Genomic DNA, 27,371 nt, shown 5'->3' with positions numbered 1-27,371 from the left:
GAAACCAAGACTGCTCTGCACTCTCCCAGTTAGTACCATAACTTGGACCAGTCCATTCTCAGAGGATTGAAGATACATCCAAATGGAATAGGGCCTCTTTTCAGATGTCTGCAAAGATCTGAGCCCCTCACTCAACCTTAGCCCTGTGGCCACTGCACCTCTGCTTCCTGTCACAGGGACCTCAGAGGCAGTGAGGTAGGACCTGAGGAGGGAGTCCAGACAACACAGCACTTCACGGAAGTCTCTACCATGGCTGTTTCTGCCATGGCTTTTCACCCTCCACACTGACACTGAAGAATGCTAACTTTTAATACCAGTTGGACTTGACTTAAAACCTGTCTGGTTCCTTAGAACAAAGCCCATGTCCCAGGCCTGACCTTTGGGGCTGGCTCCTCCCTTTCCAAACTTCCTACTTCAGCCTTAGGAACGCGGCAACACGTAACTGTGCTTTTGCTTGGCACATTCCAAGTCTCTCACTTGCTCACTAAGATTCCACTTTGGGTCACCTGCTCCCAAGTGACACGCCCCCAGCCTGCAAGGAAGGTAACTCCTACTACACCTGAGCTGTGCGTTCTAATCACAACACCTACTGCAGGACAATGAGATTCTGTCATACGCCTGCCTTCCCTCAGAACCTAGCTACTCAGTGCCAGCCACAGTGTCCTTGTCACCCTGGTGGCTCCAGTACCCGGCAAGAACTTGGCATTCCTGCTCCCCACCTGATGGACTGAATGGATTCTTTCCATACTAAGGAATTGATGTGGGGAACAGAGGGAAAAGTTGGGGTCTTCAGACATCTGAGGGTCTTATAGATGCCTCTGGTCATGGATTGTAGCCACTTACACTCTTCCGAAATAGACCTAGAAATCACATCAGCATCCTGGCCATCATGGCCAACTGAAGCCTCTGAGGATGTTCCCCGGCTTGTGGGTATGCTCAGATCAGACTCTGGGTTGGTACCTCCCAAGGCCCTGAGGGATCCCCTGGCTCTTTTGCTGCACTCCACCAAACACGTGGGGTCTGACCTGCCGGGGAAAACCCCTTGTGGGACTTCCCTGTTGGGGCACTGGGGAGCAGAAGCTGGCCTGAATTCACCCCAGAGAGGATGCTAGAAGTGGCTTGGTGCTGGGGCCATCAGGGCAGCATCTACCCCTCAAGGCCATAGAACTTGAGTCCACAGGCTTAAGGCTCAGAGGACATACATAAAGAACGATGTGATCTAAGCAGTTAGGCTCTGGCTTCTCTCCCTGGGTGGCTTTTCCTATAGGCATTACATCTAGGACTCGGCCTCTCCCGCTTCTGGCCCTGCTGGGACATTAGGGGAAGACCCTCCACGGGGGAAGATGCTCATGGAGACAGGATCATCTGGGGCCAATCACTGTGCTGGCTTCATGCTTCGGAGCACACAGTGGGGCTTCCTGTGCACCTGCCTCTCCTTGCCCTACTGGCTAAAGGGAAGCTGGACAGGAAAGCCTACATTTGCACAAACTGAAGTGTTTTACCCGGGTGTCTCTAGCTTCTAGGCTAAATAAAGGAAAGCCCTACGGTGGCCCTCAAACATTTTAGACACGGCATGGATTGTGAACAGTGATGAAGTCTGGGGGAAACAGCAGGTGCTTAGATGGTAGGTACCTTAGATGGGAGTAGAAGGAAAGCCAAACTTTCCCCTAAATGACAGGGCAGGAAATGGAGATCTCTTAGGGAGAGGCCATTTTTCCTGAGTTTGTCCCTAAAGCCAGAACCCACCGAAGGAAAGGCAGGACCGGGAAATGAGCTCTCTGTTCCATTTCCCAATGCTTCTGTGGAGAGGTCCCCACCCAGACCTCAGGGTTTCCCACCCCTTCTGGGTCGGGTATGATAGCTGCAGGGGAAACAGAGAAGGTGGTGCATTTATTCCGTTTCCGCAGGTGTAGGCCTGCTGTCTCCTCTGGACTCTGGGTTCCCACATCTGTCCAGATGGCGTGGCTACAGGTTGATACTGACCAGCTGTTTCTTAGAACCACAGGGTGCCTCAGGGAGGGAAGGCAAAAGGAAGCTCCTCAAAGTACCAGCAGCTGGCTTCAACCACCCTCCTTCTGAAATGCAGGTTCATCCAGACAAAGTACAAAGGGGCAGTTTGTAAGTTGCCTGCGGCCAGGGATGGGGGCACTCAGGAAATGGCAGGCTGTGTGCAAGGCGAAGTTCTCTGCTCCAGCACCCTGGAGAAGCCCCGAGAGAGCCCGCTGGTCCCTGGGAAGTGCAAAGTGGTGAGAACACTCAGCCTTCTCTTCCCAAGGCCCTCCTAAGTTCAGTCCTCCAGGTCCGGGTGAGGAGGAAGAGTCTTGGTGCCAGGATGAATCAACAGTGGCTGCATGCTCTCTGGTGGGTACTGTCCAGGATGGCTAGGAGGCCTTGTCCCAGCTGTCCGCGAGGACAGGCTATCAAAGTAATGCTAGTTCGTTGGCCAGTGGCCAAGAGGGAGGTAGGCTGGTGAGGTGAGACAGGAACTTGTCCCGAATTTGGTCTCACGGTGCAGAGGTACAGTATGAATGACGCTAATGCTTCCGAGTGTCTTGTGCACCCCAGGGAGCTCAGACATCTGGTGCGGATGGAACTCTATGTAACCTGTAAGGAAAGGCACAGGTCAGCTTGGCCCACCTGCTGAAGAAGCCCGCAGGTGGATGATAGCAGGGCCATCAATGATCAGGAGCCATCAGGTCCTCAGTTCTTCCCCGGCAGTGTCCTTGTCCCCAGATACTGCCTTCTGATTTTTATCTGTGCATGTTGGAATCACCTGGAAAAAGCTTAAAAGGCCCCTAGTCCAGGCCTCGCTCAGGGTCTCGTGGGCAATCCCCAGGTCCCTACACTATTAGAAGCACCCTTGCTCCGATGGGAAGACACAGAGGCCAGCAAGGGGTTCAGATTGCTCACTGGGCTCTTTGGCTGCAGGTCTAAATGAGGAAGTGCAGAGTCACCAAAACACAGTTCGGAGATATCTATAAATAGACTATAAATCACTCCAAGAAAGATTTATGCCGGCACTAAAGATTAGAACTTCCTGCTCAAGAGGATGGAAGTTGTGGGGGGGGACGCAGTTTCCTCCAGCTGGAACAGAACTGTGAGCGGATGCCTCCCCCACCCAGGAACCCTCCAAACCTCCGAGGACCAGCCACAGGCTCTGCTCCCAGTTGCCCTACCTCCTGACCCCAATTCTAGTAGCTGCAATGTGGTGGTCTGAATGAGAATGGCCCCTCGAGGCACGTAGGTTTGAATGCTTGGTCCCCAGGGGGTGGAACTATTTGAGGATTAGCAAGTATGGCTTTGTTGGAGGAGGTGTGCTACTGGGGGTGGGCTTTGAGGTTTCAAAAGCCCATGACAAGCCAGGTGTAACACTCAGACGGCAGAGGCAGGTAGATCTCTGTGAGTTTGAGGGGCCTACATGGTAAGCAAGTTCCGGGACAGTGAGGACTACATAGAGAGGCCCTGTTTCAAACAAACAAACAAACACGATGCTTTCTAAAATGGGACTGCTCCAGAGCAGACCTTCTGCTCGGTAAATGTGCTCCTGAGTTATTCGAGCAGTTGGCAATCCTGCTCTGTATGTCCACCCCCACATTTGCTTTTGTGACTTTTACTGGTGTATGGACTCCCAAAGTCTGAGCATTGCTGCTGGTCCCCACCCATCCAGGAGGGGGTGCTCTCTAGAGATGTGCCAGTGTCTCCAAGCAGCCTGGGCACGGTGAGAGCAGCTGGGAAAGATGGAGCTCATCGGGCAGGAGACATAGACTTTGGGCAAAAATGCCAGTCTGTCTGTGCTGTGGTTTCAGCATGAGATACACAGTGGCATCCACTCCAAGGACCCCTGGAAGGCTCCTTAGGCATGTAAAGAAGATGTAAATATTGCCCACATTCAGTGTAGAACTTGCCCCAGACACAAGTCCACTTGGCTCCAAGCCTCACTCTGACGAACTGACGTACTTCAAAGCCTATACCTCCTCAAGGTGGCACTCTACTTGTGGATGAGGCCTTTTACCCATGTGGTTGTTCAGAGAATTAGCAAGTGCCTTGGATCCTGCATGGGGTACACAGGGACTCTGCCCCCCCAGTGCCCTGGCAGCAGGGAAGATACAAACTTCCCCAGATGTGGGAGATGCTCACCGTTCGATGAGACGGTTGTTGTCCTGGAGATCAAAGGCCAACAGCTTCATATCATTACAAAGCTCCTGCATGCTGTCCAAGGAAGAAGAAAGGGGTGGCTGAAGCTTGGTCACTTGGGCCCAGAGCTCGCAGAGGCCATGGAACAGCCTCTTTGTCTGGCCTGGGGCATGAGATGAAGCAGGGTGGTGTTAATCTCGGCACCTCTTCCCCCCAGCTCCCCAGCACTTACTGGAAAACCAGGTCCTTTGGATCAGGGCTGGGATGAGGAGCCGTGGGGTGTGGTGAGGTCTGAGCTCCTGATGCTCTGTCCAGAAGGAGTCGATCAAAGATCTGAAGGGAAGCCATGCATTCGTCAGGGAGGTCCTGTCAGCCCACGTATGACTGGGCAGGGATGTGCCGAGGAAAGGTAACACATCTGCCCCCCACATGGTCTCCCGAGAGCCCCTGAATTCTCCAGTGTTTTCAACATGTCGCTCCTTCCCATCTGGGGAGTGTCCCCACTGGTGGAATTGCTTTCCCTCATCTGTACTGGACCGAATGATTCAGTCTGCCAAGTTCCCCTTTGGCTCTAACCTAAACCCCTCATGACACAATCTGAGCCACAGTTTGGGATAGAAGCCAATCCTGGCCGGTCTCTGAGGTTGCCCACATCACATGCTGGGGGCCACGTGTGATTGTCTCCTAGAAGGGCCTGTTCTGTATTCTCTGTGGCCAGCCAGCCAGCTGCCTTGGCAGAAAGTGACTCACCAAAGAGAGCTTGTACAACCCCTCAGGACCTCCAGGCTTCACCAACCCGGAAGAAGCTGTCCTAGCAGCCAGAGCCCTTGCTCGCAGTGATGGTCAATCTGAAATCACTAGGAATGTTCCCATCTCAGGGCGCATTGAGGTCAGAGACCTCCAACCCTCAGGGGCATCCCTGAGTTGGTCAAGGCTGCTCTGTCCCCTGGCAGGAGGTGATGCAAATGCCCCTCCCCTCAGCAGCCCCTAGTACTCCCAAAGCACACACACCTTGCTCAGGCTCTCTTGGGCTTCCCGGGCTTCTGTGTTACAGGCAGCCACAGAGCGGCCAAGGAGGTGAAGGTGGTTCTGGGCCTTCTGCACCTGCCTTAAGAGAAGTAGAGGGGGTTAGAGCAGGACCTGGCTCTCCACTGCTGGGACTCTCTCAGCTGGTGTCAGCTCAGCATGGGGTCCTAAGCCTTGTACTCCCTCTATGGGAATGTCACTCATTTCTCACCTGCCATGCTGCACACAGTTGCTCCTGGGAACTGAGAGAATCCCAGGAGAGCCGGGGCAGGGATCAGTAACAACACCCACGTAGTATGCTGATGTAGCTGGGTCTCTCAAGTGGGTTTGGCAAGCAGAGAGCCAGGTAAACATGAGACACAGGCTAGCAGGCTTACGTGAGGAATGGTCATGCTTCCGTTTCCATAACAAAGGAAGGGCCAAAACTTGGGATTCCTGGTCTCTAGTCAGAGGATATGGAGGGACATTTCTCCACTGCACAGAGGAACTCAAGTCCCAAGTCCATTAAATCAACAGTTGGCTCTCAGTTCTGAATACACTTTAGGAATATCAGGATGTTAAACTAACATCTAAGGTCCGCCCATCATATCAGTGTGTTGGGGGCTGCCAGGCGTGGTATTCTAACGTGAGGGTAAGAGGAACTCAGCCCCATGACAAGGCCACTGGCCACACAGCATACAGAAAACTGTCCTTTCTTCTCAGGGCCCCAGGAAAGTGCAACGGGACCATGGGGGCTTGAGAAAGGGGTTCCAGATACAGAATAGTGTGAGGGAGGGTATGTTAGTGGGTAAAGTCTAACCCCGCTTCCTTGACCATTTGAAGTCTACCTGTTTCTCCTCCTCCCTAGAGAGGAGAGCCCATCACACTAGAGATGATGACAGGTACAACCCAGAGTTTAGGGGCATCTCTCCCGCGTTCTAGTCCCCAGTCTGTGTTGTGTGATATTAGGAAGATACCGGTTCTTGGATCCCCAGTCCCCTCATTTGGAAGGATGTGGTATCATTTGCTGTGTGAACACTGTGGAGCCATAGACACATTTGTAGAAATCACCTGGCAGATTGCCTGGCCCGCTCCTCTTTTCACTTCTCACCTGATGTGGGATTCCCCTCTGTATGCTGCAATTACCATTGGTGGATAAAGAAACTGCCTTGGGCTGTTGATAGGGCAGAACTTAGGTAGGTGGGGAAAACTAAACTGAATTCTGGGAGAATGGAGGCAGAGGCAGAGAGAAGCCATGTAGACCCGCCGGAGACAGATGCCAGAACTTTGCTGGTAAGTCACTGCCATGTGGCGATACACAGATTAATGGAGATGGGTTAAATTAAGATGTAAGAGTTAGCCAATAAGAAGCTAGAGCTAATGGGTCAGGCAGTGATTTAATTAACACAGTTTCTGAGTGGTTATTTCTGGGTTGAGCTGCTGAGCAGCCCGGGAACCAACAAGTGAGCTCCTTCAACACCCACGAACTCTGTTCCTACTCAGGTCCCACAGAGCCCAGGATCCTCTGAAGTCTGAAAGGGCAGGGCCAACCCAGACTCCATGAACTCAGAGGAAAGGCCAGGCTGTTTACCTTATCCGCTTGGCGTGTGTGACCAGCGACACCCGATACCTCTGCACACATTCCTCCTGGAACACCTGCAGCAGCCTCTTGGCTAAGTGGCTAAAATTCACCCTGGAAGGACAGAGACCCCATGAGCTAAGGTGAGCAGCTGGAGCCACCTACACTCAGAGGGAGCCTTTCCACCACTGCCCATCCCAAATGCCAGCCCTCAGCCCTCAGCAGAGGCACCTCTCGGGAAGAAAGGATAGCAATACACTCAGACTGCAAAGCCCAGAGGCCAGGAAAGCTACATGCTCCAATAAGAAGGCAAGGGAGGCTGATACGGTGGCGAATGAATGCATACACTCTCAACTTGATCCCTCGGAGAAGGAAAGATGTCCAGCCATAGAAAGCTTATGACTGAGTGTGCATGTGTGTGTGTGTGTGTGTGCATGCATGAGTGTGTGTGTGTGTGTGCACGTGCTAATGTAAGCATGTGTGCAATGTGCACAGGAGTTAGAAAGGGTGTAACTCTGGGGGAAATTCTCCAAATAGCCCTCAGAGCAGGGAGGTCTGGTGGACGGTGTGGGTGTCCAGGAAACAGTACTGATGAGAAGCCAGGCAGGCCCAGGCCAAGGTCAAGAGCAGGGAGGGGGAAGAGGTCGGCCAGTGAGAATAGTTCCAGAGAAAATCCCACAAACTTGTTTGTGACGGGAGGAAAGCCTTTACATCAAGTCTGACTGTGAGAAGCCCCTGGCTCAGCTGCTCAGTGTCCCACCCCTGACCCTATATAACTTGACTTGGATTGTTATCCCCTTTGCCCCACCACGGCCAAGGGTCAAAGCACTTCAGTATATCCCACCTAGGAAGAAGACTCACCCTACCCCATGACCTCCGCCCTCCTGCCCACCTGCCTGCCAGGGAGCAGGCCACTCACTTATCCAACTTGTGGATCTGCTCCTCGTTGTAGCCGAGTCCTGAAGGAAACAGACAGGGATGATGTCACCACTCAACTCATCAGCAAAGCCAGTTAAAAAGATGAGGATAGCCTAGGGTGGGGGCTCTTTTATGGGATCTCAAGCCTAGGGGAGCCAGGAGGGGATGAGGAAATAGAACATCTAGTAACTATGACAACGCTATTATGGTGACCAAATGTCTATGATTTAGGGACAAAGGAGCTGGGGAGAAATGCTCTGGGGCTCCAGAGGGAGGCAAACGTGCTAGGTGTGTGTGTGTGTGTGTGTGCACACGGGGAGTTGGGAAACGCTGCAGGTGGATGCTGGGTAAAACGGTCCTCAGGGATGCAGCCATGGCCCTGCAGCCATTACCCTCTCCGGCTGGACTCCGTCCCTGGAGTTACTCACAGGTGGGCCACCACCTTCTAATTCGCTGGTTCTGCCCAGCAACTCTTTTCAGAAGGAACAACTTTGGGTAGAAGCGTCCTTGCCTAGACCCAGGCTACCACCCAAAGACAGGAAAACTCATGCAGTGAGGCAAGACTGCCCCCTGCTGGTCTTTGAGGGGGGGATCTCCAGAGCGGTGGTAACCCCAAGATGCTGGTTTGCCCTTCTACGTTCCCATCCCATCACCCCTGTAGGGGGATCCCTTTCCTGGGTCTGCACACCCAAAGGCCGGGAGACTTGAGCGCATCCCAGCCTTTCCTCCTTCTAGTGGGCAGCTGTGTACAGGGGACTTGGCTTTGGAGGCTAGTTGTGTGTCCATAGTGTGCAGATCACAGGAGAGTGCCCTGAAGAGTGAGAGTCTGGCAACCTTCCAGAACGGCAGCGTGCGGCACTCCAGGTGCCGGCAGCTGTTCCTGGTTTTAAAGAACTCTGGAAGAGCAATGGGTATGGAAATTCCCGAGGCTCTACAGTGGGGTGTTAATGGAAGCTGGACCTAGAACAATCCAGCTAGTTAGCCTTCTGTGCCTCAGTTTCCCAAACAAGGAAAGCTGAGATGCACAGAGGATTATTGTTTGTTTGCTTGCTTGTTTTTGAGACAGGGTCTCTCTACACACCCCTGGCTGGCCTCGAACTCACGACATACACCAGGCTGGTCTGGAACTCAGAGATCTACTCATCCTTTCGAGTTCTGAGGTCAAAGGTGTGCACCACCACACTAGGCAATACATAGTGTTTTCAAGAGCACCAAATAACTCAGAGACAGATGGAGCCCTTAGGCTGGTACCTAGCATCAAAGCTTTGGTGGCAGGGTGATGGAGTTCCAGATACGGAGATAGACCAACCTTCCTGGCTCTCCTGAAACGACAGAAGTGGCCAGCTGGGCACAAGACCTTGACTGAGCCCCCAGGGACAGGCAGGCTTGCCCTCCCCATCCCATCTGAGTCCAGACTCCAAAGGAAGGTGGAGGCCCCAAAGGAGAAAGGCCATGTTCCATAGATCCCCAAGTCCTCACTGGTGACCATCGGACACAGGTGGCTCCAGAGCACCTGACATGTGGCCATGGTGACTGAAGACCTGGATTTTTTGTTTGTTTGTTTGTTTGTTTTTGTTTTTCGAGACAGGGTTTCTCTGTAGCTTTGGAGCCAGTTCTGGAACTCTCTCCGTAAACCAGACTGGCCTCAAACTCACAGAGATCCATTCCTCTCTGCCTCCCGAATGCTGGGATTAAAGGCGAGCACCACCACCTCCTGGCTCTGGATTTTTAATTGAATGTGCTTAATTAATGTAAGATTTAAAACTGAAGCAGGATGAAATGCTTTTTTTTTCCTGCTAAGTATGGCTTTATAATTTTGTTAAGATTCATCACGTTTACTGAACACTTATCTTCTAGACAGAGATAGAAAATATAAAATACACACAGGATTTTGAAAATGTAGCATGGAAAGGAGAACAGAATATCTCTCTAGTGGTTTGGTTCATATTGAGTTTATGCTGAAATGACTAGGATATATTGAATTGAATAAAATATATTAAATTAACTTTACCTGTGTTTTTTTCTTTTTAATTTGCTTGTGAGAAAACTTTATTGGCACATATGGCTAGACGGCATGTTTCCCTAACAGTGATTTATGAATTACCCAGGGGTTCCAAAAGCATCAGGCAACGAGGTAGACACGGAAACGTTTAGAGCATGGGGTGGGGACACAGGGTGAGTTCTGGCATCTTAGCTCTCTAGCTAACTGGGGCTTTTTATTCCCAGGATCCCCAATTCCATCCCCACCCTCCCCAGGTTCAAGCCTCACCCTGTCCACTCCACCCTCACCCAGCTGAGACAAGCAGGCTTCCATTCCTACGCATGTGAAGCATTGCCCCTGCCCAGAAGGTCTCTGTGGGCATTTATAAAGCCAGTGTAAGAAATCTCCCAGTCTAGGAACTCTAATGGGAATTCTTTGGATGCCCCATTAGCAGACAAGCTGGTCTTTTGGTCCAAGGACACAGGGGCGGGGCTGGGAGATGGTACAGTGAGCAAATGCTACCTCACAGTGTGGAAACAGGAGTTCAAATCCTCAGCACCCACGGAAGTGCTGGGCAGGCGTGGTGGCTACCTGTGACTGCAGTGCTAGGTAGGGAGAGACGGATGACCCCCAGAGCAAACTGGTTAGTCAAACTGGTGAGCTCTGGCTTCAAGTAAGAGACTCTGCCTCAAAACATAAAGTGTAGAGCAACTGAAGAAGAAGCCTAGCATCAATCTCTGGCCTCCACGGTAGGTAAACACATACATATTCGTGCATACACAAGACACATGCGTGCATAAGATGAGCTTGCAAACACACACACACACACACACACACACACACACTAAAACTAAAGCAAGAGAAAGACACAGTAGATAGGAAAACACTTCTTAAAGTGCCCTGCCAAGGTAAGGCGTTTCCTTCCAGACCCCCTTCCACATTACCCAAGCTCCTGCTTACTGTACCCTGCATACACGACGCCAAAGCAGCCCCTCTCATAATGGGGATATAATGTCTCCTGCCTGAGATAGCTATCCCCCTGGCTCCCCGCAGTGTGACACTCAGCGAACCTCCAACCGTGCTGGGTGAATGGGAGGGAGTAAGGAGGGAGAAAGGAGAGAGGGCTCCTGGTAGTTGGCTCTCCCCAAAGCTCACCTGGCCTCATCCTAGATTTCTTGAACTGTTTGTAGATAAAGCACATCTTGTCCAAACAACACTGAATCTTCTGGATGCTGTGGGCAGAAAGTGGGAAGACTTGAATATCACGGGGGTGGGAACAGGAGGGAGCTGTCTCTCTGCCACAGAGCAGGGTGGGTGTGATCTGGGAGTGGAGAAACTTGGCCTCAGCTTATTTACATAATTTAGATCAAGCCCTCCTTCTGTATTCTAGACCTCCTTCCCTCCCTCCCTCTCTCTCTCTCCCCCTCTCTCTCTCTTTCTCTCTCTCTCCCACGGTTCCGTCGGAGGGAGGGAGATGGGGTAGGAGGAGGCCTCTCAAGGACTTTGTCAGCCTGGGGTTTGGTTCTTCCCCTTGCTTTTCACACTGGATATAACAGTTTCCTTTAGGGAACTGGGGTGTTCTTCCTCACCCTCAGCCCTATTTGGCTCCGCTTCCTTCCAGAGGTTCCTAGGTGACCACCACCTCAAGTGAGCTCATTGCCAGGGCTCAGACAGCCTGAGGGGATGAGATTGGCTGGGATGTGTCTAGAGCCATGGTTTCTCATTTGTGAACTCAGAACTGCCTTGTGGTCGCAGAAAGGCACCTCATCACACACAGAGGGTTTGTGGAACACACTAGCAGCATGTGGGCTGGGCACCTAATCCAATGAGCTCATAACATCTACCGTGAGAGCTGAGCACGGCGGCCTACACTGTTAATCTCAAGTACTCATGAAGCAGAGGCAGGTGGATGTCTATGAGTCTCCATCGTGAGTTCCAGGCCACAGTTACACAGTGAGATTTTGTCTCAGAAAAAAATAAATAAATAAAAATTTTAAAAAATTACCATAAATGAGACAGAGTTCACAGGTTTTATTCATTTTACCCTAGGTTCTATGAGGGGACGGCTAAGAAACCCCTGCCATTGTCAAAGCTGTTTGTATTTAGAACTGAGGACATGGGACACTAGGTCTGTAGAGACCTCAGCTGCCGTGGTCATAGTGGAGCAAGGGGACTGTGGCTCTGCACTCAGCAGAGGCGGGCACACATTTTTAGGTTTGTGAGAACAGTGACAGGATTCTTTAAAAGCTGTAAATCGGGAGCAGGAGAGACAGACCCATGGTTTAGAGCGCTTGTCACTCTTGCAGAGGACCTGGGTTTGACTCCCAGCACCCAAACAGTGGTTCAAACCATCTATAGCTCCAATTCTGGTGATCTGATGCCCTCTTCTGGCCTCGGGTGGCACTACATGTATATGATGCTCAAAAAAAATGCATGCAAAATACCCATACACACAAAATAATAAAATAAAATAAATTTGTCTGTTTGTTGAGAAAGGGTTTCTCTGGAGTCCTGGAACTCACTCTGTAGACCAGGCTGGCCTCCAACTCACAGAGATCTGCCTGTCTTTGCCTCCCAAGTGCTGGGATTAAAGGCACTGCCTGGTTTTCCCCCCTCCCCATTGTTAAACCTGTATTATTTATTTATTCATTCATTCATACATCCATATCTATCTATCTATCTATCTATCTATCTATCTATCTATCTATCTATCATCTATCTATCTATCTATCTATCTATCTATCTATCATCTATCATCTGTCTACTTACTATGTGGTACTGGGACTTGAACCTGGAGCCTAGCACATGCTAGGCAAGTACTCTACCACCATGCTACAGCCCAGGCAAAATAAAATAAGATTTAAAACAATGCTGTAGATGCCTGTCTGCCGTAAGCGTTGGAGGTAGGTGGATCCGACCCGAAGCCCACCTGTCATTTACTGATGGTGACTTAGGAAAGGAACCTCACAGAGTGAGCCTCCCATCTGTGACAGGCATCTGCAGCACTGGTGTTTGGCAAACTCGGACATGCTCTAAGTGAGAGTGGATGCACCAGAGAGGAGAGGGAGTTGGGAGCTCCTGCAGCTGCTGTGACCCCTCCTTGTTATTCAAGCCCCCAATGAGGGCAGGACCCAGGTCTCACTCCTGAGGCTAGTCTCCCAGAGGGCCTGGCTCTTCTTTGGACTCCCCTCCCACATCTCAGTACCTCGCCCCAGAAGAGAGCAATCAGGCTGACTCCAAGAAAGCTCCTGAGCCTTTGGGTCCACGTGCAACCCCAGCCCCTCACACAGATGAAGGAAACCCCACAGACCTTCTGTCATCGTGGATCTGATTCCGGTTCTTCAAAATCTCTTTTCCCAGGCTGCTCAGGCTCACTTGGGTTTCTGTGACATTGTGGGAACATCTCAAGAGGACCTCTGAGCACTGTGGGGCCAAAAGAGAGACTTCTATGGGGTCCTGAACTCAGGACTGCGCTGGGCAATCTGCAGGGGTCCTTTTGCCCAACCCTTATTCCTATAAAGCTCTGCCCCTGGGGCTCACTCACAGTCTGTAGCCTGGACCACAGCTCTGTGGCCTCCTTTAGTTCCTGGAACTCTGACATCCCAGCTCCATTGCTGAGCCTGGAAGGGAAGGAGAAGGCTGTGGTGGGGAGGAAGGAGAAGGCTATGGTGGAGGAAGGAGAAGGCTATAAGGGGCTCAGGAAGCAGATGAAGAGACAGACAGCTCTGAACCCATACACTGGCACAGTTTCTTTGTGACAGTATTGTTGGCTTTTGGAGGGAGTCTGAGACAGAAGAACCAACATGACACAGGCCCTTCACACGGAAGTTGTAATATTATTGAGCAAAGAATAAAAGTTGAAGTAGACTGAATTCATGAAAACATACAAGCCTGCAATGCAAGGTAGCTATTAGTAAAACTCCTTGTTAGAAAGTGCTATAATTAAATAGCATAAAGTTCTTCCCAGTAGAAACGGTACTTCTTGACAACCAATAGCACATCATTGGGAGTGTACCGGCCCATAGTAGTCCAGGACTTGGACCATGAGCCTCCCATCGCCCCAGTGATATGATTGACACTGAATTCGACCAAGAATGATTGAAATGAAAGGTGAACACAGGATTTGCAAGATGACACAGTAACACTGCCTTGGCTCCCTTGCAGGAAAAGTACACCACACAGTAAGGGATCAGTACACCACACAGTAAGGGTCAGTACACCACACAGTAAGGGTCAGTACACCACACAGTAAGGATGAGTATACTACATAGTAAGGGTCAGTACACTACACAGTAAGGGTCAGTACACCACACAGTAAGGATGAGTACACTACACAGTAAGGGTCAGTACACCACACAGTAAGGGTCAGTACACCACACAGTAAGGGTCAGTACACCACACAGTAAGGGATTAGTACACTACACAGTAAGGATCAGTACGCTACACAGTAAGGGTCAGTACACTACACAGTAAGGGATCACCTGGCACACATGGTGCACCCAAAGTTAGTACCCCACATGGTCCATGGTGTTCTAACACAAGAGGTTTAACCTGACTCCAGCTGTCCATGGAACCCCTAACTTACCAAAGGTGCTGGGTGGAAGAGAAGCCAAATGTCAACAAGAGAGTGTTCTGTGAGTCTGAGGGTTGGGGAGCCAGAGGGAAAGAACTTAAAATAAAGTCAAGGATCAAAACTACCAGACACAAAGTGTGGTTCTGGACTAGTTTCCAGTTTGGACAGAACAAGCTGTAAAAGGAAACTGTAGGGCAATGATGACAGAAAAGTCCCAGCCATGATGGGTACAGCAGGTGGGAATGCAGTGATGGAAGGGGCCTCCAGTGGATGGATCCTGCATTCTCCCCCAGACAGATGCAGGCTGGTGAAGGTCTGGGTGGGGGAGGGGCTTCTGCACTTCCTGGCTTTCTCCTACCGGTATATATTCTTTTTTAAAAAAGACGTTTTCTCTTTTCTATTTTATTTTTTTCAGACAATATATTTTGATCATATTTTCCCCTCTCCACCTCTTATATCCCTACCCATTCAACTTTATATTCTTTTTTTTTTTTTTTTTGGTTTTTTTCGAGACAGGGTTTCTCTGTGGTTTTGGAGCCTGTCCTGGAACTAGCTCTGTAGACCAGGCTGGTCTCGAACTCACAGAGATCCGCCTGCCTCTGCCTCCCAAGTGCTGGGATTAAAGGCGTGCGCCACCACCGCCCGGCTTCTGTTTTCTTTTAAGCGAGAAAAAGAATATAAAGTTGAGGCCGGGCGGTGGTGGCGCACGCCTTTAATCCCAGCACTTGGGAGGCAGAGGCAGGCGGATCTCTGTGAGTTCGAGACCAGCCTGGTCTACAAGAGCTAGTTCCAGGACAGGCTCCAAAACCACAGAGAAACCCTGTCTCGAAAAACCAAAAAAAAAAAAAAAAAGAAAACAGAAACAAAAATCAAAAACAAACAACCAATAAGACAAATGTTAGAACAGAGTGAAACATAAGTCATTCTCCTCTGCCAAAAGACAACCTCAGGATTGCTGATGTCCCTATATCCAGATATCCCTCCAGCCAGAGACCTTCAGGACAAAGGACAGGAAGCACACAGAAGAGAGAACGGGCAGCTGGGGTGGAGGCTGCTACCAGCCCTTAAAGGAATCTGCCGGTCTGAGGGTGTCCCGGAAAGAATAGATTGCAAAGCCCTGTACTGGGAGGCTTCACATACTGGCAGAGGCCCAGGAAGGGAAAGGCACTGATGACCTGTGACCCCCTGCAAGCCAGGAAGGAGATCCCATCTGGACTCTAGCTCTATGTGGGCCCCTTTGCTCCCCATCCTACCCCAAACACCTGATGCTCCTGACCTCAGAGCCTTGGAGCCAGAGTGGAAAACCCAGCTAGTCAACACCGGCCTCCTACAACCTGTCAGTGCAGGGTAAGGGGCAGCAGACAGACACTCCATACCTTCCTCCACACTTCTCCCTCCAGATTGAGAACCTACAAATGATCACCATGGTCGGGTTTTTTTGTTTGTTTGGTTTTGGTTTTTTGTTTTTGTTTTTGTTTTGTTTTGGTACTAACCTCTCTCTAAATGGATCCTCCAGGATTCCAAGCCTTCCCCGCCCACCTCTCTCCCTGACTCCACTCCAGGATATTTGCCTCACGGCATCCCTTCTATCCCCCACCAACTTGGACTTTGTGGACTCCAAATCTTGGTGCCCTGGCTCCCTATCCCCAGAGGGCCCTTCCTCAGGCTCATGTGCCAAGGAAGGACTGAGTGCACCAGGCCACACAGGCCCCCCTCTGTGGGGAAGATGCCACATCCTACCCCTAAGTCCCATCTCTGTGCCCGCAGGGGACTAGCCAGATGTCCAGCAGGAATGTTCCTGATGGCTCCACCCTCTGTCACCATCCAAAGGGACTCAGCCACAGTGGGCTCTGGTCCTGTCATCTGGAAACACCCTTCTTCCCTTTATCCTCCTCCCTGCCAGGCCTGGGCTCAAACAGAGATCCAGCCCACCCTGGGGAACTCCCTGCACTTCCGAGGGAAAGGCTCCGGTTATGGGGCAATTGGGGCGTGTGTGTGTGTGTGTGTGTGTGTGTGTGTGTGTGTGTGCGCGCGCGCACGTGCTTCAGGAATGTTTTCCTGCCTTGGTGGGAAAGCTTCCCTGGGCAGTAGGACTTACATCTCTCAGTACCTCCGTCCCCTGCCTTTCAGGATTCAGGCTGTGTTCCCTTTACAGCAGTACTCTGGTCAGCCCATCTTCCCTCGCTCTTCCTCCCCACCCTTTACCATCTTAGCTTCCCCCTCCCCAGGCTCTTTCTTTACACCTCAGAAAGCAAGGGCAAGTGGAAGACCCAAAGGACATAGGAGCAAAGCTGTGGAGGTCGAGAGTCTGGATTACCATCCCTGGTCGGGTGCAGGGACAGTACCTGGAAACGGCCCTTCCTCTGGATTCTCCCTGGGGCTTGACGCAGAATGAGTGTGTCAAATCGTTCCAAGTCCTGGGAGATTAAGGCCCTACCTGGGGTAGGGAGCTGCTTTTCCTGGGGCACAAGAGGGTACTAGCCTTTTGGGAGTTGGAGGCTGCCCTTTCTGAGGTAAGGGACTGCCCTGGAGCCCAGAGAGGCAGTGCCCACATGAATTTCTCCCTGCAGGAGGCAGGACTAAGATGGGTACCATTTGGGAAGATAGGGCATGAAGGATGGAGTGAGGATGCTAATGTTGCAGGGGGTGGGAACTCAAGGCGATACACTGCAGGAATGAGGAGCCGGAAGGAGAGCTGAGGGGCCACAGCTGGCCGCAGCAGAACACCCACCTTTCAATGCCCAGGCTGCTGCTGAGGAAGAGAAGGGCTGTCCGCGTGACCTCCAGTGTCTGCCGGCACGTGTTCTGAAGCACCTCCCTGTGTGAGGGCAGCCCTAGTCAGAGTCACCTTGACCAGGGCACTGTGCATGTAGGCATGGCCTTAGAGAGGGACAGAGGAGGTCTGAATGGGTTTACCACAGTACTCACAGGACCCAGTGGGACCCTCGAAGCATCCACGCCTGCCCATCCAGCAGTACCCGCGCCAGCCACAGGGCCTGGTAACCAGCACCCAGCACCCCCTGAAACATACAGATGGGCAGGGCAGGCCTTCCCCTGTGCCAGACCCCCTTCTGTCTCCTGAGGGCCGCCCCTCACCTTCGCTGTGTTGTAATCTGCCTGTAGGTCGACCTTGGGGACGAACTTTGGGATGTCCAGAGCAGCTGCAGACAAAGATCCTGTCTGAGAGGCTTGTTTTTATGAACTGGGTCAACTCTGAGGCCGTCTTTCCTTGTTCCCAGTTCACAATCACCCCTCACTGCTGATCTCCCGGCTAAACCTTCCCAACTCTCCCGGTGGCTTTTCCTCTGGCAAACTTCAACCCAGCGGATCTTCGCAGACTCAGTTATTTATTGCCACCTTGTGGTTAGATTTGGGAACTACACCCTAAAGCTTCAATCCCTGCCTCTCCAGCCAATAGACCCAGGTCTCTTGCAAGATTAAAGCCTCCTTGCTCACTTCAGAGGACTAAGAATAATCCAAATGAGAAACAAGGTTTCTAGAAATTAAGAAAAGAATAAAGCTCCGGGCCTTGGCTCACCTGTACATCTTTCCAGTAGCTAAAACTACCCAAAGCATCCCCACCATTCATAGAGACTGGAGGGCATAAGGGTTCCAAATACCCCATCTCTGTCGGAGGATCTGGGGAAGCCAGGAAAGTCTAGTCACCAGCTCAACTCACACGGCAACTCAGAGGTGAGCATAGAATTAAACCCCAAATTGACTTCTACTGTGTGGGCCAAAGAAACATTTACAAGGAAAACAAGTCATGCCCTGGGCTGTAAACCCAAATGTTCTGCAAGAGAGTGTCTCAAGCATAAAAGATTCAGCCCGAATGGCCCTACTCACGGTCCCTGAAGGCCAGCCCCTTGGGTGCCTCGTTGGCCAAGCTGAAGAGAATCAGGGGGCTGCTGGCAGCTGTGGGGGCGATGTGCTGGGCTGAGAGGCTTGGATCAAGGATACAAGGGTGACCCTCAAAGAGGTACTCCTGGTGCTTGGGAGGCACGTTGGTCTGCTCATAAACAGCCTCCAAAAAGATGGCAATCCTAGACACATGAGAGGAGGGAGGTGTGGGCACCAGGGGAGGGCTCAGCATTTGGGGGGAGGGAGGTGTGGGCACCAGGGGGAGGGCTCAGCATTTGGGGGGAGGGAGGTGTGGGCACCAGGGGGAGGCCTCAGAATTTGGGGGGAGGGAGGTGTGGGCACCAAGGGGAGGGCTCAACTTTTGGGGGGAGGGAGGTGTGGGCACCAGGGGGAGGGCTCAGCATTTGGTGGGGAGGGAGATGTGGGCACCAGGGGAGGGCTCAGCATTTGGGTGGGAAGGGAGGTGTGGGCACCAGGGGGAGGGCTCAGCATTTGGAGGGGGAGGGAGATGTGGGCACCAGGGGAGGGCTCAGCATTTGGGGGGGAAGGGAGGTGTGGGCACCAGGGGGAGGGCTCAGCATTTGGGGGAAGGGAGGTGTGGACACCAGGGGGAGGGCTCAGCATTTGGGGGGAGGGAGGTGTGGGCACCAGGGGGAGGGCTCGGCTTTTGGGGGGAGGGAGCTGTCGGCACCAGGGAGGGCTCAGCTTTTTGGGGCCAGGGGCCAGAGGGGGGGTAGTTTTTCATCAAAGATGGAGCAGCAAAGGGTAGAGTTCATGCAAAATGAGAAGAAGACCCAAGAGTTCCAGCGCCAAGACCCAAGAGTTCCAGCGCCAAGACCCAAGAGTTCCAGCGCCTAGCCCCTTTGTGTTCAATCCGTCTGTACCCTCATTAAAATTGTCCTGATCCCATCCAGTGATCTGTGTCTTGGGGACCATGCCTACAATCCTAGTTCTTGGAAGGCTGAGGCAGGAGGATGAAGTTTGAGGTCAGCTAGGCTACACATCAAGATACTATCCCCAACAGCAAAGACCAAGAACTTAGTGAGTGCAGAAGTTCTATGGGGAAACAGAGCACCCCACCTCCGAGACTCATAGCCCAGGCTAGCACCGTCAAGACTGTGGAATCTGGAACACAAACCAGGAAGTCACTTGACTTGAACCTGGTGGAAATAGTACTTTTTCCAAATGTGTTTTGGGGGACGTACCCTTGCACCTACACCATGGCTTAGATGTGGGGTCGGGGGGCCTCTTATTATTATTATTTATTGTACCTATACGACAGCTTAGATGCGGGGTGGGGGGGTCTCTGCTGTTCCCACTCACGTGTTGTGGGCATGGATGTAGACATGATGCAAGACTGCCTGGGGCAGGGAGAAGACGTGGATGATGATTCGCTGCAGGATGTCACTGGTCTCCGCAAAGAACTGGTCAAAGCCCCAGCATTTGGCCTGCTCTGCCTCCAGGATGTTGGCCAGGATGGGCACCAGCTGACTCTGCAGCCCCCTACACACACACAAGACATGAAGGCTGCCAGGGCTGGGGCCCAAGCATCCAAATGGACTTCCCAGGCTATAGAGGAGAAGTGGAGAGCCCAGGGCTCTGCTGCTACATCCCGGAAGACCTGACTCAGCAGAGAGAAGTGACCCCTCTCTTAGAGAGCCGGCCCCTTTCACTTACACGGACAGTCTGCAGGTGATGGGGAGGCTATAGCCCCACTCCAGGGGCCCGTTTTCCTGCCTCTGAGTTCCTGAAATGGCCCCGACTGGCTTTTCTGTCGTGATCCTGTACCTGTAGTGGGGCAGAATGAGGCCACTAGACGCCCCCCTCCACCTCCCATCCATCCTACTTTCTCTCCTACCGGCAACTTTAAGAAATAATAAACTCCAACCAGAGAGCTGTTCATGTCACCCAGCCACTGTGAGGGAGCTGGAAAATGACACTGGGTCTACCTGTGAGATCACCCGTGCCCAGCCAAGCTCCTGGCTCTAGGCAGAGCCCTTCTTGCTGTCACTACGGCTGTTCCAAATCCAGCCACCTCCACATCTGTGCCATGCTGAGTTCCGTGCCAAACATTCTCTCCTCACTTTTCTAACTGCTCCCCCAATCTAGCCTTCCCTGATAGCCCACTCCATTCCAACTTTCCCCCTGGTCCGCAAGCCCAACATCGGTTCCACGCAGCTCGCCTCAGGACCAAGGGTGCATGCACCAACCTTCCTGATGACACACTGCTAAGAGAAACACTCTGAGATGATTATCTGTTTATTACAGGATGGAGGAGGGAAGAGACGCTAACAATTGGTCAGTTCTGAGGGAACCATCAGAATGATTTCACATCCCTGAACATACGCTGACTTAGACCACTGCACTTCTGACTTCCAAAGCCACCATGCTCTGCCTCTCTGTACCTCGGCAGGCCACTAACTGCCACCAGCGCTGTCACAAGCACTCCTTCTGGATCGCCCTGCAACCCCAAAGCCCTCTCATCTTAACTGCCCACTACCTACAGCTAATGTAGACTTAGGTTTTTCTTCCCCAATGTTTATTTATAATGAGTTCTTGGCGCTAGGTCCAGTAGGTGTTTTCCCACCTGCCCTCCAGCTAGACCCTTGGGAACTTGTCCCAAGACTTGGTCCTTTTCTCCTACACAGCATCAGTAACTGCTCAGCAGATCCTCATATCGCAGGGCCCTCATTTCTGTGGTTTGCTCTTTGGTTCTGGGCAGTATGTCCTGGCAGCCCCTGTTTTTAACTCCTCCTATCAGTTAGTGAGACACTAGGAAGTGTGCCTGGGTACCAGCTCCATCTTCACCCCTGCAGCCAAGGCAACCTTGCAAGCCTCCTTGAGCCTTAGTGGAGATGTGGTGGGATAGGAACGGGGGGTGGGGGGCAGGGCTAGAGGGACCACTGAACTAACACAAAGAGATATGAGTGCTCTCTACCAAGCCAGGGGTGTAAGGCTGTGCCTCTGGTTTGATTAGCAGTGGCTCTGAAAGAGTCCAGGTAGGGACCTGGGTAGGAGACACAGCAGGACCCGGCGGGGGAAGGGCCAGGTGTCTGCCAGGAAGAAGTTCGGGGGGGGGGGGGGCTGTCCCCTTCATTCCCTGCCCCATTGCCCACCGTACATGATCTCCTTGTTGCGCCGGGGCCCACCAAAGGGGAGGAAGGGCAGACTACCGGTGGCTGCATGGTACAGGGTCACCCCAATACTCCAGAGATCCACAGTCACCCCGAACGCCTTTTGCTGGGGTTTACGAAGCACGGCCCGCTCATACATGTCAGGGTGCTATGGGAGAAAGGTAGAGGGTAGCCATGGAGGGGCAGTGTGTGGGTTCTAGGGGACGCTTAGGTAGGCACAAAGCAAGGGGCTGTCAGCTTGGGGCAGAGTCTCCAACGTGTCACTTACCAGGTATTCCTCTGTACCGTAGACAGAAACAAAGCTCTCCTCATCGTCCAGCTTCCGAGCAGCCCCGAAGTCGGACAGCTTGTAGATGCTCTGCCCCTCATCCCCCACTAGACGCATGATGTTCCCAGGTTTGATGTCACGGTGGACAATGCCGTTCTCTCGCAAGTGGTTCATGCCAGCCACTGGGGACAGACAGAGCACGGTTCCTAGCTTGGCTCAGCTAGGGACCAGTGGGTCTAATGTCTGAGGTTTGTCCTGAGGAAGAGTCTGTCCTTGGACAAATAAACAGCGCGCTGCCACAGGGGACTAACTGGAGAACAGAGAAGCCCAGAGGGCTAAGAAGGGGCTTTTCAAGCTGGGGAGAGGGACCAATGGTTAAGAGCACGGGCTGTTCTTTCAGATGACCCTGGTTCAATTCCCAGCACCCACAGGTCAGATCACAACTAGAACTCCAGTTCCAGGAGATCCAGTACCTTCTTCTGGCCTCTGCAGGCACCAGTCATGCATGCGGTACATAGACATGTACAGGCACAACACCCACACAAGTAAAGTAAAAATAATATAATAAATTTTAAGGGGGCTGGAGAGAAGGTTCAGTCAAGAGCATTTGCCACTCTTTGTGAGGACCCAAGTTCAGTTCCCAGCACCCACATGGTGGTTCACAACCATCTGTAACTCCAGGTCCAGGGTGTCTGATACCCTCTTCTGACCGCTGAGGGTACCAGGTCACACACAGTGCACATGCATTCATGTAGGCAAAACACTCATACACATTGTCATCTAGTTTTTTAATAAATAAAAGGAAGGGATCCCAAGGACATCATAATATTGACTTATTTAGATTTTGTGGGGGGGCCCGGGGTACATCTTCTCTATCTTATTATTGACTTGTGGTAAAACATACCTAACAACAGTTATCATTTAAAATTTTGGTTTTGGATATGTTTCACTATGTAGCCCAGGCTGCCCTGGAATTCCTCATCAGCCTGCCTCAGTCTCCCCAGGGTGGTCCTTCAATTTAACCATTTTTAAGCACATGGCTTTAAGCACATTAACTTTCTCCTCCTACAGAATAAAGTTCCACCCTGTGGTGGCGCAAATGAATGTAGACAGATTATATAGATATATACAGCTTTAATAAGGAAATAGACTTACAGGACCACAGGTTCCCGCGGAGCACTGGAAAAGCGGAGCAAAAGAAAGGGGCTGCTGGGCTCACGCCCGGCAGATTTATCCGGCAGATTTATCCGTAAACATTAGCCCGAGGCGAACACGCCCCCAATGGGTGGGGCTATGTCCCTACACCACCCCATCAAACAGCACTCCCCACTCCACACTCCCAGCCCCACACAGCTTCTGCCTCTGCCTCCAGCAACTCAATTCCCCCAGGAGCTGCACCCTAGTTGAAGTGTGGTTTTTGCCTCTGTATGGCTAGATCCCTCAGCACAGTGTCCTCCAGTTTCGTCCACATTGCCTGTGTGTTAGAATTCCCTCCGCTGTACCGCTACCCCACAGGCATTCAATCCTTTTTGGCTGTCTTACCTGCTGCCTGCTGTGAATGATGCTACCTTCAACACCAGAAAAACAATCATTTTAGAACGTTCTTTCTACGGCTTTGAGCTGAATCAATCACGTGGGTCCTCGTGGCCCACCCCTCTGCCACTGGGACACCTGTTTCAGAATATCACACTCATTCTGGACATTGCCGGTGCAGAGGACCTGGGGATGGGGCCGGGCTCACCCACACAGCGCAGGACCACCAGGAACTCCTCCTCGGGAAGCCCAAATGTGTTTTCAGGGTCTTCCAGGACACTCAGTAGGCTCCCGCTGGGGCAGTACTCCATCACGATCACCTTCTGCTGGCTGCCTCCCTGTGCGTGCGGCAGAAGGGGGCTTGAAGGAGGTACTTCTGACATCTGCCTGTCAGGAGGTTCCTTACCTAGAGCCCACAGCCCTCATTCCCTGGCGCAGCCTCTTGCCTGGCCTTCCATCCCAGGCACAGAAACCCAAGAAACCCTCTCTAATCGGGCACTGAGTCCCCCTTTCCTTTTCTAATGATTTCCCTTTGTGGTCCCACACCTCAGGTTCCTTACCCCGCCCACCCATCCCCCCATCCGCCCGCTCTGGACTGCTGCTGAGCCTTGACTTGCCTATCCCTGGCCTGCAAAGGCCACGATCAAGTGCATCCTTCTCTAACCAAGCAGAGGACCCACCGTTTCCTCCACAGCGAAGAGCTTGACAACATTCTGGTGGTCGAGCTTCCGCAGCACCTCAAACTCCCTCACTTGCACCTCAGGGGGCCGCCGGTAGCTGGCTGAGTTGAAGACCTTTACAGCAACCACCTCCCCAGATTTCTGGCGTGTGGCATAGGGTTGGGAATCAACAAGGGGACCATACTGGTCCTACCCGTCAGGGAGCTGCCTCCTTTCCCTCTCTTTAGCCTCTTTCCCAACCCAGCCCCAGAGGAGAGAGGCGGGGGACTGGATGGGCTTACATCGCAGCCCCTTCCCCTACACAGGGGGCTGGAGTGGCACTTGGAGGTGACACACCTGGTACCCCACAAGGGATGACTTGTGCTATTGCTCATTTTGCCATAGATAAGAACTGCCTGGGCAGTCTCCCCGGCCTGCAGCTCCTGAGCACGGGGTGTATTCTGACACAGCTCTGCAGCCACTGTAGGACAAACCCAGACAGGCCCAACCTCCCAGTCCTGCCATTCCTAGACCCCACTTGCTGTCACCTCCTCTTTTGCCTTGCCCTCTAGTCTCAACATGTCTCTGACAGAGGCAGCATTCCGAGGGACTTTTCCAGCATCTCACACCTCAGCTCAAACCTATGAGTCTTTTCTCATCAGGGTAGACAGAACAGAGGCATGGGACCGTTTCCCAGCTACACAGAAGCCGAATGCCCAATAGAGGGCTAGTTTTAGGGCATGTAAGGGTCTGGGGCCAGAGTTGCTATTACCTTGTTCCGGGCCTTGTACACACTGGCAGTGGCCCCCTGCCCTAGCAGGTCATCTGTGTGCCATAGGTAATTAGCTGTACTCTGCATCTCCCAGGTTTGGCTACCTTCAACCTGGGAAAACAAAACAAACAACCATTGGGGGTCCCAAAGTCCCAGGCCTGACCTGAAATAGATACTGGTAGCCAGCCATCAGCTCCCAAGACCATCCCACAAAGGGCTCTATGTGGCCATGGCACAGGCAAGGGAGCCGGGGAAATGGTGGTACAGGAAGATTAAGTAACTTCCCCCCAAAGAAACAAAACAGCATCAGGAGGGCCCCAAGCTGCATTTGTTTTCTCCATGGGCACTTCTCTCTGTCCTGTGCCCCAGGTCCCTTCCAACACCTTTCAGAGGTAAGCCAGTCTAGGGGGACTTTCTCTATCACCTCTTTCGGGCACTGGGGACTCAGAGTTTCGGCATCCAGGCCTGGGATTGTCCCAGGAAGCAGACACAGTGCGGGAAGAAGGGCCCTGGGTCAGCCAGGGTCAGGCAGAGTCAGTCACAAATCTCCAGGATTGCAACATGAGTCTGGAGCACCCCCCTCACCCTCCCTTCTCTGCTTGCCTGGCCCCAAACTTCCTACTGTTGGGAGCTAACAGCTGCTCACCAGGCAGTCAGGGCTGGCCCAGTGCTTTTCCAGAAGGGACAGGGCTGCAGGGAAGACAGCTAGGGAGAAAGGATGGGAGGAACAAAAGGGAGGGGTAGGTGACGGAGGGGAGGAGAGGGGGGAGGATCTAAGACCATCGCACACAAGGGCAAAGAGCTCTGGGGAAGATCTCAGACTGTTCAACTCTGCTCCCCATCTTTGTTCCCATCCTGTTCCCCTCAAAGCTGGTTCCTCTAAAGCAACCAGCTCTAGAAGGTGTAGCCTCAGAAGTCACACTCACGGCCTATCTGCAAGATAGGGCCAGAGTCAGCCTTTGGGGATGCCTGGGGGCGGGAGGGGCCACCACTCCTTCAATGTTTTGAAATAAAGTTGCTTTAGGCAGGGCCTCTTCCTGCTCCAGCAGCTCACTGAGTCTCAAACCAAAGATGGCTTGATTTTGAGCCTATTCTTTTTTTTTTTTTAAAGACAGAGTAGCCAGCCCAGTACCTTCGGTGGTATTGAGGATGGTCTTGAACTTCTGCATCTCCCTCCCAAACGCTCGGATTCTAGTTGTGCACCACCATTCCCTGTTAACTAGTTGCTGGGGATCAAACCCATGACTTTGCGTGCTAGGCAAGCTTTCTACAGACTGAGCAAGCTAGGTCTCCGCTGGTCGTCTCATTTAAAGATGCAAAGCCTGGAGAACGTCAACTTTTGAGCCAGAAGCCACTTGAAGAGAGCAGTAGTCACGCCCCAGTTTCAGGCAACACACTCACATTTGCATTATGCAAAAGGATGCTGGTGAGCCCTTCCAAGGCAATGTGAAGGAGTAGCCATGGTTCTCCACATGGCTGAAGAGTCAGACCAATGTGAAGCTCAGGCGGGGTATACGGGAATGGACGTCAAGGTCCTAGGCTTGGGAAGTAGGGGCACCAGACTGTATCACTTTCATAACTCTACCTTGGTCCTCAGCCAAGTTCAGGCGTTAGGGCAAAGCACAGCTGAGATCAGGGAGACGGGCAGTGAGATGCACGGAACAGAATCCCCCAGGGCTGCAAGGTCCTGGGGTCTGTGCCTGGAAACTCTGACTAGGGCACATCTGGATCACCATGCACTCTCGTGTCCCACCAGCCCCTACTCCACACGGAATGTGCAGCAGCCTCCAGTGAGCCAACACCAGCCGGCTCATGGACCCCCATCCTCCTTGGGGGTTCTTCTGTGGTAGCTGTACTTACCTGCACTCCGAGTAGCCCAGAATCAGGCAGGCTCTCCCTGGCAAGTGTGTGTTATGCTTTCTGTCTGAGGCAAGTTCAGGAGCTGAGCTACACCGGAAAGAGAAGGGTGGGTGGATGAGAGGCCCCCTCGGTGCTGTTTGATTCTCAGCCCCATCAAAGGCCACCGGTCTCAGCTTTTTAACCCTTTCCTGTTGTCACCTTCCCTACAAGACTGGGGGTTTTGCAGCCTCTTTCCACATGTTCTGGGAACCTCTCCTGGCTATTCTGGGCCTCAGGGAAAAGATCCCAAGCAGAGGTCAGTAGGGGTACCCAGAGCTGAACCCCAGCTTTGCATCAACATGTTGGGAAGTAGAGGCCAAGATTGGAAACTCCTTGACCAGTCTCCTCAGGGCCATAATCCTCCCTGCCCCTGCCAGGCCTCCAAACAATCCTTTCTGAGAATCGTTATCTTTCTCAACAGAAGGAGTACAGTATACCACCAGGTCCCCAGCAGCCTCAAGAAAGATGGGAGGGGGCATTCAGTTGAGTGTTTCCTTGAAGCTGCCCCACCTGGCTCCCCCAGGCCACCCTCCTCCACAGCCGCTACACACTCACCCCATCTCCCAGCTCAACTGCAGGGGATTGTAGACTTGTGGGACTGGGTGGCATCCCCAGGGATTTCAGGCCTTGAAGTCAATCCTGGTAGCCATGGGCCCCCAAGATCCACACACAGGCAAAGCTAGTGGTGATGGCCCTGGACCTGAGGTTCTTTCCTGCCTCTCTGACAGCAGTGGGTACCCAGAAGAGCAGAGCCCAGGCTCTAAGTTCTACCCTACTTCCTGATTCAGTTCTCTCCCTCTCCCCACCTCTTTCCCTCCCTTCCTCTCTCTCTCTTAAAGAGACAGGCAGCTCAGCCGCTGACACACAGACCTCCACCCTACATTAGGAAAGGGAAAGAGGATGCTGCAAGTTGTCGAGTGCAAGCCGTAGGACCCTTGTCTGAGCCACAAAAAAGTCAGCAACCGAGGCTGGAGCTTCTGTGACAGATCACTGAGTGCTGTGCTGGTATCTTTGGCAGGGAAATTCAGGGCTCTACTTAAAATCAACTAAAGAGG

At 52.4% G+C, this 27,371-nt stretch overlaps 1 protein-coding gene across 1 annotated transcript; it reads right to left on the bottom strand.

Moving 5' to 3' along the window:
• Positions 1 to 1,891: 1,891 nt before the first annotated feature.
• Ikbke (inhibitor of nuclear factor kappa B kinase subunit epsilon) lies at positions 1,892 to 27,075 on the bottom strand. The gene is made up of 22 exons (XM_057769804.1): positions 26,872 to 27,075; positions 26,278 to 26,364; positions 24,418 to 24,528; positions 23,667 to 23,807; positions 23,195 to 23,324; positions 21,454 to 21,635; positions 21,173 to 21,333; positions 19,729 to 19,839; positions 19,375 to 19,554; positions 18,037 to 18,233; positions 17,287 to 17,351; positions 17,119 to 17,210; positions 16,922 to 17,008; positions 13,162 to 13,237; positions 12,928 to 13,040; positions 10,773 to 10,849; positions 7,638 to 7,677; positions 6,731 to 6,832; positions 5,146 to 5,242; positions 4,367 to 4,467; positions 4,138 to 4,209; positions 1,892 to 2,604 (listed from the first exon to the last, which is right to left on the bottom strand). The coding sequence occupies exons 3-22, from the start codon at positions 24,502 to 24,504 to the stop codon at positions 2,571 to 2,573; spliced, it is 2,145 nt and encodes a 714-aa protein (XP_057625787.1). The 5' UTR covers positions 24,505 to 24,528; positions 26,278 to 26,364; positions 26,872 to 27,075; the 3' UTR covers positions 1,892 to 2,570.
• Between the last annotated feature and the right edge of the window lie 296 nt (positions 27,076 to 27,371).

Source organism: Chionomys nivalis, chromosome 5 (genome assembly GCF_950005125.1).
Source record: "Chionomys nivalis chromosome 5, mChiNiv1.1, whole genome shotgun sequence".
NCBI lineage: Eukaryota > Metazoa > Chordata > Mammalia > Rodentia > Cricetidae > Chionomys > Chionomys nivalis.
Note: the sequence above shows the minus strand (reverse complement) of the source record. Positions and strands in the feature narration are given on the sequence as shown.

Coding starts and splice junctions, on each gene's coding strand:
- Ikbke (XM_057769804.1), bottom strand. CDS start 24,504: ATGCAGAGTACAGCTAATTACCTATGGCACACAGATGACCTGCTAGGG. Junction 13,041..13,161: donor TGTGGTCCAGGCTACAGACT/GTGAGTGAGCCC, acceptor TTGGCCCCACAG/TGCTCAGAGGTCCTCTTGAG. Junction 4,468..5,145: donor CCCAAGAGAGCCTGAGCAAG/GTGTGTGTGCTT, acceptor GCTTCCCTTCAG/ATCTTTGATCGACTCCTTCT.